General features: G+C 36.0%; 1 protein-coding gene and 1 long non-coding RNA gene across 3 annotated transcripts; both read left to right on the top strand.

The window, feature by feature from the left end:
* The first annotated feature begins 3,087 nt into the window (after positions 1-3,087).
* Positions 3,088-7,461, top strand: LOC110709926. Its single transcript, XR_002509061.1, has 3 exons — positions 3,088-3,968; positions 5,128-5,220; positions 5,650-7,461. It is a non-coding gene; the product is annotated as an uncharacterized LOC110709926 (long non-coding RNA).
* A 540-nt stretch (positions 7,462-8,001) lies between these two features.
* LOC110709925 lies at positions 8,002-15,990 on the top strand. Of its 2 annotated transcripts, none has more exons than XM_021888182.1 (5): positions 8,002-8,505; positions 12,815-12,924; positions 14,208-14,324; positions 14,432-14,533; positions 15,648-15,990. In XM_021888182.1, exons 1-5 carry the CDS (start codon positions 8,274-8,276, stop codon positions 15,816-15,818), a joined length of 732 nt encoding a protein of 243 aa, XP_021743874.1. In that variant the 5' UTR covers positions 8,002-8,273; the 3' UTR covers positions 15,819-15,990. The 2 variants fall into 2 exon arrangements, with proteins under 2 accessions (XP_021743874.1, XP_021743876.1); XM_021888184.1 differs by having other exon boundaries at positions 8,011-8,505; positions 12,824-12,924.
* The last annotated feature ends 1,232 nt before the right edge of the window (positions 15,991-17,222 follow it).

The following is a 17,222-nucleotide window of genomic DNA, read 5'->3' as shown; positions in this document are numbered from 1 at the left end:
CAGTTTCCCAATAAAAAGTTAACAGGCGTCCTGGAACTCAAAAGCTCAAAAATATACTAAGTATACCTCAGCAAGGACCCCTGAAATTCCATCAAGGTCAAGGGTGCCGGCACCCCTGACCGCCTCCCTGTCAGATGGAGGAACTACTTTAACCATAGACTTGGCTACCTCAACCAAGTCAAGTCCCTGGGGGCCGGCTGCATTAAGCGAAAGGAAAAAACAAGTTAGACCTAGTCAAGAAGGAAGCAAGGGTGAGTTTTTACAAGTGAGGGTCCATACATCTAGACGGCCCCGCCTGGGTTTTTGAAGAAGTGGTCGGCTGCTTCTCAGCCGCCACTGTTTTCCTGGAAGACCCAGGAGAGCTTGCAACAGTCGTCCTCCGGGCCTTGGGGTCCGGCTGTTGCGAAGAGGAAGCCCTTGGAGTGCCAGACTGAAAACAAAAAGAGTTAGTATATGCATAAGACAACTAAAAGAGGAAGAGTTTTCGAAGTTTACCAAGGGTGCCTCTTTGTTGGGGGAGTCGGCATACGACTGCTTCATGAGCGAGGCCCGCAACATGGCCGCCGCAGTCTTAGATGCTGATATTTTACTCATGGCGTCAGCTGCAAGAAATAAACAACAAAGTTAGTAAAAATCCCAAGTAAACAAGGTGTGAAAAAACAGAGTATTTGTCAGGCCGGCTACCTCTAGAGCACCGACTGCCGAGGCCACAGGCGGCCAAAAAGTACTCGTCATAGAGCCACTTGAAGCTCGGGACGCAGTTTAGGGGTACTTGCTCTCGTACCCCTGAAGTAGAGTTCACCCTAGTCTCTACTTTGAAGAGTCCTTTGTCTAGGATCTCTTTTTTAGCCTTTGGGGAACAGGCGGCATGCTGCGGCCGCCTGCGAGAAGAGGCGGATCCCTATTCCACTTGTTAAAGCGTTTGTTCAGCTCCGTGTCTGAACCCTCGATAATAAGGAAGGTGTTCCGCCAATCCTTCCATTTGTTCGCCTTACCTCTCGTCATGAGGTAGCCCCTATGGCTTGTTAATTGATACCAGCCGGTACCTCCCGACTTAGGGGTCCGGCTGAGATAGTTCATGTGGGCGAAAGCCTCAAAGCTTGGCTCCACCCCGTTCATTTCGCACCCGGCCACATAGCCGAGTACGTTTACCCAAGAGTTGGGGGCTAATTGCCATAACCCCAGATCATACCCATCTAAAATCCGCTGAACAGCCGGATGTAATGGGAAGCGCAGTCCAGCTTTGATGGCCGCCACATAGCAGCCAAAGCAGCCGTCACCATAGCTGGTACCAGCCGGCCAGACGACAGTGTCTTCTGGATCCGGCACGAACAGTAAAAATTCCGGGCCCATTTTGTGGTAAGCAATAAAGCTCGCCACGTTGTCTTGCATGGTTGCGATCCGGCCCCGGGGTACCCTGCAGTAGTAGGGGGCGTTTTCCTCTCTGTAAGAGGCGGACGGCTCCGCCCAATTGTCCCCCTTCTCAACTGCATGAGAACGTCTCGCCTCTTGTAGGCGGCTATGTTTTTCTTCTGAGCCAGGAGAACTGTGGCCAGAAGAGCTGGACTCGGACTCGTCCTCTGACGAGTCCGAAGAGGACGACTCCTCCCCTCTCCTAGAGGGGCCCGCCTCCTCTCCCTTAGAAGGAGCAGGAGGGAAATTAGACATGTCAACGGTAAGATGGGAAGGGACCACCTTGGCCCCTCTCTCAGAACTGTCGGCTTGACAGTCGCCTCGTTTCAATTCTACATCTGGCGCCTGGTCAGATGTTTCACTAAGGAGCACCCTTTGGGAGGAGCCGTCTGAGTTTGATATCATAGCAGTCTGTTTCGTTCTGGCCATCACGTTCTGCATAGACACAGATACAGTCGGACTTTGTATAAAGGGCAAAGATGGGTCCAGAAAAGGGCAGGCGGCACTCCTAGTCCTAGATTCAGCCGTCCCCGGTGACCGGCTGATCACTAACTTAGGTCGTGTCGTGTGCTTCCATGGTGCCATTTCAAAAAAATAAAAAGAAAATTAAGAGTAAGAGAACTGAGTTACCTGAACGAGTGTCGGTTGATGAAGTCCTGGAAGTTCGGGTCAGTCGGCTTGTCAGAACAGGCGGTAGGCAGAAAAAGTCCGAAATGTCAGAGCAAGTTCAAGGGTCCGGATGTTCTCACAAAGTTCTCAAATGTGAAAATGACCGAAAGTCAGCACTTCCTTATATAGGCAAGGTGAGAAGGCGAAAGGTCGCTTCCAAATTCAAAATTTGGGCGGGAAAATCTCTCGGCCGTTTGCAAGGTGACACCTGTAACAGGCCGTCGCCTGTCACCGTGCGACACCTGTCACAGCAACACGTGACCAGTCACGTGCCACCTGTGAGGGGCAAATGATTAGGGGATTTTTATCCACCAATCACCGTCTGACAAGTGGACCAACCAGGTTCCGCCACGTGTCCTTCACGAAGGACAACAGGAGCCTGCCACGTGTCAATCACAGATACGTCCTCTACGGACCACTTTAGACACGCCACGTGTCCACCCATGCCAAATGGGAAAACCGGCCACCAAGGCCCAATCCAGTCTAGAGGCCCGATCAGCCCTAGGTTTACCCTAAACCTAAAGAAGTGGCACGCTTCTCAAGGCTATAAATACTTAATTAATCCTCATTAATCACACGATCGAATAATCAAGAAATCAAGCGGAGAAGAACAGAGTTATTAACAACCGGCTAATCTCGCTAACGACGCAGATTACCAACACTAAGCACTCTCACCTAGAGAGATCTCATTACTTTAATTTCTGTATTAATTACTCCTTAATCAGGTACTAACTTGACCGTTGGAGGCGGAGCTCTCAGGAGTCTCCGTTATTTTGCAGGTACAGGCGTCCGGTTCCAGTCTCGGAATTGTAACTCTCCCGCAGGACATCAGAAAACCCCGAAACAATTATTATTCACTTTTTTAAAAAAGAATTAATTATTAGAAATTATTAATTAATAATATTATTAAATATTTATTCTTAATAGTTTGAATTATTAAATATTATTATTGATAATTATTATTATGATTAATAAATATTAATTATTAGGAAAATTTAACGGGAATAATCCAACCTTTACCTCTTTCTCCTAAAATAATCCAACCTTTCGATTAACCCTCAATAATCCTAAGTTTACTACTTATTTTCTTACACCGAGCTTTTTTGACCGGCTACCTGAACTTCAGGTAACTTTTTTTAATTTTTATTTTATTTTTTATTTTCCTTAATTTTCCCCACCTTCTTCCTTCTCTCCTACACTACAAGAAAAAGATAAATTAGCAACAGAAATTTACGACTACCCTATTATTCGGTCGCAAAAAATATTTTTGCTACTGAAAAAGACGGTCAGTCACAAATTTTGCAACTAATTTTGCACCAGTTGCTACGCAGTCGCTAATTTGCGACTGAATTTTGCGACTACTATAGTAATCAGTCGCAAAAAATATATTTGCGACTGTTAGAGACGAGTAGTCACAAATTTTGCGACTCATTTTGCAGTAGTTGCAATGTTGTCGCTAAATTGCAACATTCTAATAATATTTGCGACTATAAATTATAGTCGTTGGGGATAATGATTTTCTAACTTTTTAATTTAAAATTTGCGACTAATGTTGCAACTAAATCCTTAGTCATTACCATTATTTTATAAATTTAATAAAAAAGAAATAAAAACAAAACCCTTAATATGATGAGGAGTTGCCAACAAAACAAAAAAAGAACTAACTTAATCACTTACTATCTTACTCGTCCAAAAAAAAACAAAAAAAAAAAAAAAACTCAATCACTTAAAAGCCTTAAGTAATTTTTTCATCAATGGTTCTATAAAGTACAAAAACTCTTCCTTCTAAAAAAAAGCATGCAGAAGGAAATTTTCAGAGATTAAAGAATTCAACCCTCACCGTCGCTCTTCATCTGCCTTCGCTGCGCCACCATGTCTCCTCCAAGGTAAGTTCAAACGCTTGACGTCCCTTCTATCTTTCGTTTATTGTAATTCACCAACTACGATTTTTAGGGTTATCATTGAAATTTTTGTCCAATTATTGATTTTAATTTGGTTTCCATGGTGTAATTTAAGTAAATTAGTGAAAAATCATTCGAAATTGATTAAGTTTGCTAAAATCCTTAATTATTTTCAATGTAAAAATCCCAATTCTAGTTATTTCGAACCCTATATTTTCTGAAGAAGGGGGTTTCGTTGCTTAGAGTGTAATTCTAATTGGGTAATTAATGGATGGAGTGTATTGAGGTTCGTCCGAACTCCATTGAATTCTTGTTTTGCACTTAATTCTTGTTTTGCTTTGAATTCTTGTTATGCTCTGACTTTATTTGTGCAATTTGATTGTATCTGCTGGTATTAGACATTATTTATGTGTTCATGTAATGAACTAGACTATTACTCACCAGAAAATTAGACAACACACAATAAAGATGCAAATTTTAAAGAAATAAGAAATTGAGGAAAAGGGATGGGTTTCATTTTAGCAAAAACGACTACTACAAGGGTGACTTTTAAGTCACAAATCTTAGGGTTACTGAATTACACAAGAAATTCACTACCAATCCCATTGCTCCTTCTCCCCTTTTTATATGTACAATGCTCACAAATGATCCCAACTACACCCCTGTCCTATGTGTGATAATTTGGTGGGTTGCTGTCACTTACTTGGTGGGTTGTTGTCATGGTGTGATGTGATGTGCTACTGCTGCTTTGTTCATTCTTCCCCTCCTTGTATATGTGATCAGTCTACGTGGCATGCCAGCTCCTTGGTTCTTTGCAGTTCAGCAGATTTTTGGTTTAAAATTTTGGAATAAATCAAGTGTTTGGCATTATGCTCTATTATTAGACATTAGTTATAGGGTCTATGAATTATCCTTTATTTTGTAATTAATTGCTACTACTTTCACTCTATTTCTCACAACTAAAGCAAGAGAAAAGTAAATCAGAAAGAACAGTAAAGAAAATAGGGGATGTTGGGCTGCTTTTTGTAAATTAAATTAGAAAGAACATTATAGAATACAATTAGTCAATTACCACATAATACCTAACAAAGCCAATCCCCATTCCTTTTTATATGTCCCCTTTTTATGTTTTTTTTTTTTGTAGTGCTAACAACTTCTTCTGATATGAGAGCGCTCATTCTGTTGATGTGGGCAATAATGAAATTGAATTGTGGGTGACAAGACTCATCAAGTCATGGTATGAGTATACTTATATATTTTTCTAAGATTACAAAAAAAAATACTACCTCCGTTACATATTATTTGCAACGATTAGACATTTTTCCTCTCTACTTTATGTCAAATCGTTGCAAATAATATGTAACGGAGGTAGTATATGGTAGTTAATGTTTTTAGATTTTATAGATTATTTATTTTTTTGTGTGATTGAGTTGGAGGATGAGGGCATTAATCAAATGATTAACGTGGTATGGCATAATGTGAATTGAAACAGGTTTTGAAGTCATACCCTATTGAAGGGATTTGTTTGATTTACAAAGGAGAATCTGCCAAAAAAATTTCTAATAATTGTTTACAATAATTATTTTATTATAAGTGTTGTTATTTTTTTTAGTCTTTTAAGTTTTAACAATTGAGACCATAGTTACAAATACATATCTTAATGCAGGGACAATATATGGATAAACTTGAGGAATATAAAAAGGAGTTGAGATAAACCCCGACAAAGTCTAATTGGAGGTTGTAGGTGGGAAAAAGAATAGAAAAGTTTATGGTTTAGGGAGTGCTTCACAAATTTACTACAAGAACGATCCTACTTCTCACCTTACTTCATAATGTATATCATCATTAGTTCTTATTTGTCATGTTAGAGGTGATTTTTGAAACAATTAGTCTTATGGTTACTAATATTGTTTTTTAATACATTGATACAAAATTGATGATGATATTTTGGATATTTGAATAAAATTAACATTTTGGTTATTTGAATATATGTGTAGGTACTTTTTTTTTTATTGATATTTGGTCGTCACTAAATTAAGGTCTCCAAATATTAATAGCCCGTCGCAAAAATATTGCGACGGTAGATTTCTTATGGAGATTAATTGGTATGTTGCAATAATTGGACTCGGTAGTCGCTAGTTTGTTGCAAAAAACTAGTTTTTATAGTCGCAAAATTTTGGTCTCGTGGCAGCTAATCCGTCGCGAAACAAATTAGTCTCAACCGTCGCAATATTTTGGCCTCTAGTTGCAAATCCATCGCAAAGAAATTAGTCTCTGTAGTCGCAAAAGTTTTGTCTTGTAGTCGCAAAATTTGGTCTTGTAATTGCTAGTCCGTCGCAAAAAGAGTTTTAAAACATTAGTTTCCGTAGTCGCTAATCCGTCGCTAATATTTTACGACGGACAATGATTTAGTTGCTAAAATTTGAAAGTTAGTCGCTAAATGATAGTTGCAAAGTCGTTGCAAATCCGTTGCAAATTTTCTACTGTTCAAAAATTAGTTGCAAAAATGGATTTGCGACGAGGTCTTTGCCAACTAACCAAAGTAGTTGCTAATCCGTCGCAAATCCATTTTTGCGACGAATTTGCGACTATTTTGGCGGTCGCTAATACCCCTTTTTCTTGTAGTGCTATTCAACACCGTTTCAAGCTTCTTGCCATGAACAATGGCTCCTTCACCTCTCTCAACCTTGCCGCCACTGTGAACCACCTCACCCATTTTCCCATCTGCCCCACTAGCCCCTCCTTTCCCTGTCAACCAACCCTCCACTTGCCACCACCTCGCAATTAGCCTGCAATTTAGCCGCCACCATTTACCCCACCCAAACCCAAACCCACTCCGACCAAGACTCACAACCACCAATCCCACCTCGCTGAAACAACCCATACCCGAATTCACCAACCCACCCTAACCCATACACCCAAAATCCCAATTCTACCAACCTAGAACACAAAACCCTAACTCCCACCAATTTCCTTCTCTTTTCTCCCTCTCAATTGAATTTTGGGCTGAATTGGGGTGGTCGTACGTCGTTGGTGTTGCGGTTGTTGTGGGTGTTGTTTTCGGTTGTGTTATGAGTGGTTGTTGATATTGTGGGTTGGTCATGAATGTTGTGATGAGTGGTGATGTCGGTGGTGTTTGTGGTGGTTATAGGCGGTGGTGTTTGCAGTGGCCCCATGGGTGTGTTGAGTGGTGTTGGTGCGTGGGTGATAATGGAGGAAGAAGGAGGAGAGAGATACAAACAAGAAGGGGAAGGAGATAGAATTTTTTTTTTTTTTAATTTTTAGATTTTTCTTTAAAAAAATTAAAAAATAAAACTTTGACTAATCGGAAATTGCCACGTGGATGGTAACCGGTTGTAAAGGGTAAGGTGACCTGTTGGGGTTGCTAGGAGAAAATATATAGTAAACTTAGGATTATTCAAGGTTAACCGAAAGGTTGGATTATTTTGGGTGAATGTGTGAAAGGTTGGATTATTCTTGTGAAATTTTCCTAATTATTATTAATATTAAAATTATTAAAATTATTTTTAGTATAAATAATTATTAAAATTATTTTTAGTATAAATAATTATTAAAATTATTTTTAGTATTAATAATTATTATAATTATTCAAAATAATAAATTATTATCATCAATACAATATTAATTATTATTATTGAATATTAACTATTATTATTAATTATTATTTGAAAATAGAGAAAAACATATTTTTTTGAGCAGAGCAGATTTAATTTGAGCAGAATAAAGCAGCTCTAAGAGCACTCACATTAGTGAGCAAATTTTTTTTTGCTCATTCTCTCTCTAGCTACTTTCTCTCTCTTCCCAACCAATTTGCTCATGAGCATTTTTGGTGAGGAAATTTTATCCCACTAGTGATCAAAAAATAATTAAATTGCTCATGAGCATTTTTCATTTTCCTAATTGATGTAGTACCATTTCTACCAAATATACTCACCATTTTTGCTCATGAGCAAAAAAAATGCTCATTGATGTGAATGCTCTAAAGAACGTGGCCTAAGTCCCTAGCTACAAATCAATTAAATTAAAGTTGCTCTTAATAAGTCAAGTCTAATGTGAATCTTATCTTTGACCATATAATTACTCTCCATCTGGTCCCGCGTGTGCCCTTTCCCTCCTCCCTCCTGCTTGTGTGGCGTCCATCGTCCTCCATATATCCAGCCAAATTAGATACCACATTCTCCATTTTTTTTAATTTTATTTTAATATTTTCTTTCTTAAACTTCATGTCTAAATTCTTTCTTCTTCTCAATTTTCTCTCTCCATTCTCCAATGGCGGAAACTTCTGCACTTGGTTCTTCATTACTAACCATTTCTCGAAGCTTCCGTCAATTCTCTCCTTCCCTCTCTTCTAACATTCATCATCAACCTTTCTCCTTCTTTATTCCACCTCTTATTTCCTCTCGATTTTTCCGATTGACAGCTAAAGCTTCTTCTGATGATCCTTTCGACTTTGATTATGGATCGTATCCGTGGGACCCTCAATCCATTGATTCTAATTCTGGTAAATCGGTTATTTACTGTTCATTTGCCTCATTTTTTTGAAGTTTATTAATAATCATATGATTCAATTTATTTCTGCTTTTGATTATCCGAATTCAGGGAATTAAATGGCATTCCTTTGATTCTACAACTTTGATGGTATTTGATTTTTAAACATAAGTTAGACATTTGTTTGAATGTGGATTAATGATATTTGGGTGTCTGCAATATCAGGGTTCTAAGTTTTATTGCTATGATTTTGCTAGAGTTTCGAGTTACTTTAGTGTTTAAGCTAGTTGGCAGATGTTATGTACTTAAAATTTTTGAGTGTATACTGCAAAGGGTAGGTTCAATGTAAGGATGTAATTTTCGGCTTTCTAGGCTTGGTTATCTTTATCTGGCTTTAGCAAAAGCTTGATCTTTCTATTGAGTTTTAGAATTTGTTTAAGTTGGCAAGTTGGAAATTTAAGTTTAAAGGTGGAGCTTGAAGCTCGCTTGTCTATGCATTAACTACTTGAACTCATATGAGGTTACCTTGCAACTTAAAAAACTTGCTTTATTTGATGTGTTAGCATGTAAATTCACAAACAATGGGATTTCAAAAAGAATAACCTAAAGTTCTCGATGTTTTTGTGCTTCCTAGCATTCCAAACTATGCGTCAGATATGTCCAAGGGGTACAATGGACATGAATTAGATTAAACAGCACTCCAACGGTTATAGTTGGAATTTTGCTTGCAATTATTACAAGTTAGCTACTAGCTTAACCATTGGAGTTAAAAACGAAAATTAGCTTGGGCAAGCTAATTTGCTTGACAAAAGGATGGAGAATGCTAGCCAACTATTTATTGACACATGGAAAATAATTCAATAGCAAGCTAGTAGCTTGGGGTACAAATCAAATAAAGAGTTAATTAGCTATAAATGTTATGTGGCAAGGCAAGCTAATTGGACAATTAGCTTGCCATAAGAGATGCTCTTCTTAAAGTTGTGATGGGTTTTAGGCTTTGCTATAAAATATATTAGAGGAATTAACTTGGACAATTTTAAAAGTTGTGGCATGTTTGAATGGTTTTTTAGACGAACTTAGTCAAATGTGTATGAGTTTGTGAAGTCAAATGAATGATCAGTGGGCTGGTTAAGATATACTCCCTCCGTCCCCGGTTGATAGTCACTTTTGAAGAAAAATCACGGGAATTAAGGAGAATTAAAGAAAGTACATTGAAAAAGTAAATTTACATTGGGTATGCAAAAAAGTAGAGGGAGAAAGTAATTAAAGTAAATGGGAAAGTAAAATTTACATTGGAAAGTTAAATTTGCACAAATATTTTTGCAATTGTTAGAGAATTTTGGTAAAAAAAATAATATTAATGGTACTTGAAAAACGCAAATGTGACTAACATTTTGGGTGCCCAAAAATGGCATAAGTGACTATCAATCGGGGACGGAAGGAGTAGATCATTGGATAAACAATCTATAAAAGCGGTACAAGTTGGGTCATTTGTTGGAAAGTTGAACATCAATGATCGTTGGATGAGGTCTAGTACATTGGTAAGGAAAATATTTTTGTTTGTTTTTTGGTGCAAAGGCATAAATATACAGTTAGTCGTCTTACAACTTTTTTGGTAATTTCGGTAATGGAATTGAAAGGAATAGAAGGGAAGGGAAAAGATGAATACGAGACGTAGAGTAATTATATCGTCTAGTGTTTGGTGTTATGGAGCCATTGAAAAGAATCCAATGTGTTGTTAGTTAGTCAATGATAGAAAAGACAGCGAAAAAATTGGCAACCTTTTAAATTCTACTCTATTTATTTCTTTTCCCTACTAAAATTCCTTTATGATTATTACTACCAAACATTAGAAACCCATGTAAGTCCTTTTCATTCTTTTTCATTTATAAATCCTCTATATAGTGCCTAGCAATATAAATTGAAGTTCTCTTGCGTTGCACTTTCATAGCAAACTGGACTAAAGTACAATTGATCATTACATATCAAGTCTCAAAGTCCGATTATGAGAGGCTTCTCATAGACATTGTGTCCTCACCTCTTTTGTACTTGCCTTACTTTTCATAAAAATATGAAATACGTAGTTATCTTGTGGAGTGACTGAATGTTACAATGATTGTAATGTTCATAAGCCATGACACTGGATGGCTTTTTCCACTTTGGATTATAGATGTATGTTTATGTTTCCCAACTTATACTTCCTCTGTGTCTCAATACATGCAACAAGTTGACATCTAATTGAGTTTGTAATAAATTCAACCTGGTGAATGTATTAAGAAACAGAGGATGTATTATGTTGTAATAATGTTGTAATAAATTTGTAATGATTTAGGTAAAGTTAGATAATAATTTGGTAGGGACTTTAGGCTAAGTTAGATGTCAATCTACTTACATTGTTAAAGTTTTCCTCTTGATAGGAAATTAGATGAGCTTCCTTCATTGTTAGAAGTTTGGATTATCAATTAGCTACCAGCCTACCATGGTGATATCTAGAGTGTGCTGGCGCAAAACAAAGTTGAAGAGTGCATCATCTATAAAAATACTAATATCTCTAATTTTTTCTTACTTTTTTCTTTCTTTGTGTAAGTGCCCTAGTGAAATTTTGCTGGTGGACAAGCATTTACATGGACATTGACATGAGACTTCCCTCACAAAATTGCACTATAAATCCATAAACATTACCTTGATTTTTACTCTCTACGAAACTGGATGTAAAGGCCTTTATATATATACACATATATATTTGTCAGCATTTAAGTCAGAACCTCAACCACCACCTCTCTCCTCTGACGTATTACTGTCATCAGTCTCATGGCCATCGTTACCACTTCTTCCAATTGCTCCAAAAAAAAAAAAAAAAAAAAAAAAAAGTAGAAGAAGATGAATGCAGCTACCACCAAGGGCTCCAAGGCTTTGGCTTTGAGGACATCAGTGTTGAATTTGACACCAAATGTTCAAAATCCCCAAGTTTTGGACTTTTGGTCTTAGTCAGAAATACTCATTATTTTTTGTGTCTATTTCTTAAATTATGGTGGATGGTTTTGGAGAATTATGAATATTGATATTAGCTTTTTGTCAACAGTTTGCAGTGGTTTTACATGATTATGGATCAGGTGATGATGGTTTGTTTATATGATTCTGGGATGATAAACCAGTCGAGGTTGGCAGGAATGGTGACAGCATTAATGTAAGTGGTGAGGAAGCTAAATTAAAAATAAAAAAAATCAAAGAAGAAAAAAGAGGGAGAGGCCAAGAATACCTTCAAGATTACATTAAAAAAAATTATAATAAATGAACATTATCTAAGTAGATGTTGGCATGTTTTACTAGAAATGGAGAGGATGGAGAGGGTTTGGCTGGGTTTGTGGCTTGGTAGTGGGAACTGGGAAGGGATTGGGGTGGGGTGGGGTGGGGAGGGGATGGGAAGGGGAGAGGTGATTTAACTGGTGGTTATTTAAAAAAAGGCTTAATTTAAGAAGGTAGACCAAATAGTTTGAAATATAAAGTTACTCAATATTGTAATTAGTTTGAAAATACCGCTTATAGTTGGGATCGTTCTTTTTTAGCTACATGTCAGAGACGACAACTATGTTAATATAATTGTGTTTATTGAATGTGAAAATGTTTATTATAATTTTGTTTATTGAACGTGAAAATGTTTATTCTTCATTTCATCTTCTTTATCAAGTAAATTGTGGTCTCAGATATCAAAATCAGAATGTTGTGACAGATGTAAACAATTTTTTGTTTTTTTCATACTAGTCAAGCAGGAGAAATGGTGTTCTATAGCTTTTTTTTAATTAAAATCTCAGAATAGGAGCCCTTCAAACAGAGCTGTTATATAAGATGAATTTTTGAGGTTTATGCTGTAGCCTGTTGATGGGGAAATGATGGTGTATCATCTTTCATACTACAGATGAACTGATTTATAGTTCAGAACAATTACCCTTATTTACTTTGGGGGGGGGGGGGGGTGGTGATTTTATAGACTGGGAATAATTCTTTGATTGTCTTTTATGTAGAAGGATATGTCTCATAATCATTTGCAAATTGGATGATTATCCTTTTTTTCTTCTGATACAAAGTAGTTTCCTTCAGCTTTGCATACTTGCTTTTAAGTGTGATGTTAGTCATGTTACTTGCCCTGAGCAGTCTGATGGACATCCTTTTAAGTTTTAACCATGTTCCCAAGTTGGAATATTGCACTTTCGGTTCAATCTTGCATTATAAGTACTATTGTATTTTAGTCTAATGCTTTATTGCCAGAAATAGGTCAGATATAAGCACTTCTGAAACTTTCCAAACTTTTGTTGAAATTTGAGTTGCTGTAGGTATTCAGTGGGTTCGTGAGGACACAATCACAATGTTCACTGCAGATGGGCTCATACAACTTGGAGGTTCTTTGGTTCCTCGGCGTATTTCTCCATTAGAGGTATGCCTTGATTTGGAAAAGACTTACTCTATTTCCTAATTTTGGTTTAAAAGATGCATTTAGTCATTGACTTAGGTAGCAAGAGGATCATTTTATTATGAGCTTAATACAGAGTAAGAAATTGACTTGTGGTTTGGTTGGAATATGTTGGGCTTTATGCTTATAATTACAAACCTTATTTAATGATTTTTTATCATAATGTTTGATGGTTTTTTTTATGCTTGAAACTTTCTTAAATACAAGTTTGGTGCGAACTATATGTTTTATGAGATATGCATGTAATACTTCCACTTCTCTCACTCTATTGTTTTCCCTTTGGGTCTTAATTAATTACGACGATTTTTGAAACTTACCATTAATTAGTCAGAGTTGTCTATACTCTATATATTACGAAGTATATCCTTGTATAACATAATCTGATTTGATAAAATTTATTTTACTTTTGGCATGAAATGTGACTTGAAAATTTTAATAGATGATTTATATTTATCTTTTATAATTCTTATGGTTTTTATTCATTATATACTCATTACTAAATAAAAAAAGAAATGTAAAGGTTGCTTTTGTCACAAAAGACCAAAGATGTGAGGATGCAGAATTAAAATATTCAACTGAAGTATCCAAATATACTTTCTTTGTTTCACTATGATTGTCATTTAATCCTTCCTGGGATGTTTCAATATGATTTTGCTCTTGTTGATCAGTTTTGTTCAAGTGCCCTCAAATTTGACTTGGTGCGTATGCCAATTCAAAAGTTTGCCCTATATTTTTATTTAGTATCATCAACACGTATAAATCATAAAAAGTTGATATTCAAAAACTACACATTGAAATGTACAAGTCACCAAAATTGGTCAAAGTGGAGTGTGTGAATATTGCAAAAAGTCAAGCAACAGAGGGAGTACTAGCAAATGTGGCATTTGGTGGCATGCATGTATGATGGCTCAATTTGCTGCTTTCATTGTAAGGGTTGCCGGTTGCCCACTCTTAGGGCTTGACCTGCTTGTCATCCATAATAGCCCTGTGCTAGCCAGACTTGTGAGAGAGCCTCTTTTTCAGACATACTAAAATCTATGCCTTACTAACCAAACTTAAGTCAGTGTTCTAAATCAATACAAATTTGGACTCGTCGTGGCATTTACCTCTGGCTATTGCTATTGAAATTTGCTATTTGCTGCATTCACGATGTGCTGATTACCATTTATTGATGTCTTCTTTCAGTTCAATGTTTTATTTTTAGTTATTACTTGTTAAGTTGCCAAAATTGGGGTTTCATAATGCAGAAGAGGCAGGGTAAGGTGAGAGTTCCTCCGAGGTATCAGCGGTTTCAGGAGAGCGATTATATGGATCCAAACCAAAGCCTTTGTCTGGGTGCACTTTTTGATATTGCAGCAACAAATGTAAGGAATGTAGATAGCTACAATTAGTTGTTGAACCAGACCTATTGTTTATGTTTTAATGCGATTTTGTTGTACTTCAACGATGCTTTTGTAATTAAATTTGTCAGGGGCTTGATACGGGTAGAAGGCTTTGCATCGTCAGCTTTTGTCGTTCAATTGAGATGCTTAGTGATGTTGTTGAGGACAGTGTCCTGGAGCAAGGTGGAGAGGTTTGTACCAGTGAACCTGTTCTATTAATTTTTAATTTAGCTGCGTGAATTCAAAGAAAGTTTCATGTTGTAACATTTTGATGCACATGTTTAATCTATGAACATCTTTTTATGGTGTGAATTCGTGACTGTTTAATATGTTTACAAAGACTTCCTCATCAGAAGATCCAAAAATAAAGGGGGTAATGTTCCCAAGTAAGATTTTAGGCATAACAAATTTCCTGTACTAACCTTTAAGCTAAATTATATCTTATTTGAAATTACTCCGTCACTTTGAACTTGTTATTTTCTTATTGAAAAGCTCATTTTCCAGATAGAAACAAGCATAAAATCTAACGTGAAAAATAGGTCTCTTTGGATGTAGATCTTTTGAGCTACAAACTACTTCCTCCAATTTTCCTTTGATTTAATTTAGATGCAACACTTAGCCTTTTGCACTATTTTTTATATTTTACTTTGACAATTCTAGGTAATTTATACTACGTATTTAAGAAAAAAAAATTGCCTTGCGGGATCTTGTTATATTCGTGAAAGTGCATTTTCAAAATTGCAACTTAGTAGGTTAGTACTCCCTCCATTAAGGATTAATTGCAATTGTAGGCATTACAAAAAGTTTTTGGAAAATTAAAGGGCGGAGACCAAAGCGTGAATATAATATTAATAATATATAGCATAGTTACTGGGAATTAGTTTTAATTGTTAGTGGGTAAGAGAATTAAAAAAAAAAAAAAAAAAAAAGTGGGGTTGGGTGAGAAAAATAATAAAATTATAGTGCAGCTAGGGTTAGTAAGGGATATAATACTCTGTAAATAATATTGGGTCCTTACCAGGTAAGGATATGTTGCAATTAATTAGAAACGGATGAAAAAGAAAGGTGTTTTAATTTAATTAATACGTGATGAATAAAGTATAATTTTTGTTCATTGATGATTAAAATTATAACAATTGAATTCATGCATTGAGAATGTTAGTATAGAATTGTTGCAAATAAATAAGAAATGGAGGAAGTATATATTTTCCTTAATAGGAAATGGAATATAGCAAATTACTTCCATGTAAATGCATCCTGTGCTTTTAAAAATTCATATGTATGCTGAAGAACTGGATGGTGCAGGTTGTTGTCGCTGAGAAAGGAACGAAGGGTGGATTACAGGAGAAGCTGAGTATGACTGTTGCAGTGCCACTACTTTGGGGTGTTCCTCCTGCTTCCGACACACTTCATCTTGCTGTCAGAAGTGGTGGAGGGATAGTGCAGAAGGTATTTTGGCAGTGGCACTACATGTAAATAAACTGCTGACTTAGTTTGTCTAACGCATCTATTCATCTATTGTGAATTCTGTACATAAGCTTAGAATCTATATATTTCTGAAACTGTACATTTGTGTAATCTTTACAATCTAACATTTGACAATTATATTCCTCAATTCTTCATTAATGGACTTGAATTTCTTGTTTAAGATTTACAAACTGTTTATTTGCCTTTCATAAGCTTAATACGTTTGCTAACTAACATGCTTTGAAGTTTGCTAATTAACAAACTCTTGACCATTCCCTGACTTTGGGCTTTTTCATTTCGTTAGTCTGTTTACAGTTATTGAGAGGGTTGTCAGTATCAAAATGTCCAGAATGAGATTATTGTCTCCCTAAATCGGTCTTTTTTCCTGTTCTTGTAAAGCTGGCTGTTCAAAGTTCTGTTTTAGATCTCAGTTACAAGCTGAGCCATTCTCTCTCAGACTCTCAGATGTTATTCTGTTTTAGATGGTTTCTTATGTGTCTGGAGTCTGGACCTGTTTATCTTGGGCTATGTCATACTTCCTGCATAATTTTTTAGCTGATATATTTTGATTTGTGACACTATTCACAAACTCTTAACTATTGTGATTTCTATTTAAGAAGTATAGTTATGTAAGGTTTTGTTAGAAATGGTTCAATTCATAATACTGTGTACATTTTCTTTATAATTTTTATTGTTGATAATTAGATATTCTAATCGTAAAAGTTTTGCATTGACTAACGTGGTAAAACAAATGTACCAACTAGAAAATATTTAAGAAATAGTAAGACTATAGTCATCGAAATTGGTTTGGATCCCTTTGAGCCACTTTGTTTTTCCATTGATGTAATTGTAATTAAAATGAAATTACATGACTAGGTAGCCCGGCCTGCTGTGCATCCTCTTTTTTTTTGCTCATATCTCGTTCTATCACAAAGGTCATAGTTTTCTTGGGGCTTCCATCAACAACAAATAAATGTTTATCCCTTTAAATTAGAATTTTAGGGTTAATTTATTTATTTATTTATTTAGTTTTGCCTGTGTTTTCTACAATATGATGATGGGTTGTTAAAACTTAAAAGGTAATTCAGGTGGCTAAGTCAGGTTCGTTTTGAGTCAGTTATTAAGAATTTTAACACTAGTATGAGATATTTGAAGAAAAAACAAATGCAACTATAGTAAGCATTTTCAACATATGGATTAAGGCATTATTTAGTTCACCTTATTTTTACTTATTTCAAAAAAAATAAGTTTAGATCAGATCATCGTTTTATGGGCAGTTTTTTATCGCTAAATATCTTTAATTTTGTAATGAATTTTTTTTTTTTATAAAAATCACTTATTAATAAAATGCACATTATTACAAATTTAACAAGAGCCCACTTAATATATTTTTTCCTAATTGATTATCGTATA

This window comes from Chenopodium quinoa, unplaced genomic scaffold, assembly GCF_001683475.1.
Source record: "Chenopodium quinoa cultivar QQ74 unplaced genomic scaffold, ASM168347v1, whole genome shotgun sequence".
Taxonomy (NCBI): domain Eukaryota; kingdom Viridiplantae; phylum Streptophyta; class Magnoliopsida; order Caryophyllales; family Amaranthaceae; genus Chenopodium; species Chenopodium quinoa.
The sequence above is the reverse complement of the archived record's forward strand: the minus strand, read 5'-3'. Positions and strand labels throughout refer to the sequence as shown.

Bases quoted from the DNA above. Each gene is read 5' to 3' on its own strand.
- LOC110709925 (XM_021888182.1), top strand. From the start codon at position 8,274: ATGGCGGAAACTTCTGCACTTGGTTCTTCATTACTAACCATTTCTCGA. The intron at 12,925-14,207 runs GTATGCCTTGAT...TTCATAATGCAG, and splicing joins GGCGTATTTCTCCATTAGAG to AAGAGGCAGGGTAAGGTGAG. The intron at 14,534-15,647 runs GTTTGTACCAGT...TGGATGGTGCAG, and splicing joins TCCTGGAGCAAGGTGGAGAG to GTTGTTGTCGCTGAGAAAGG.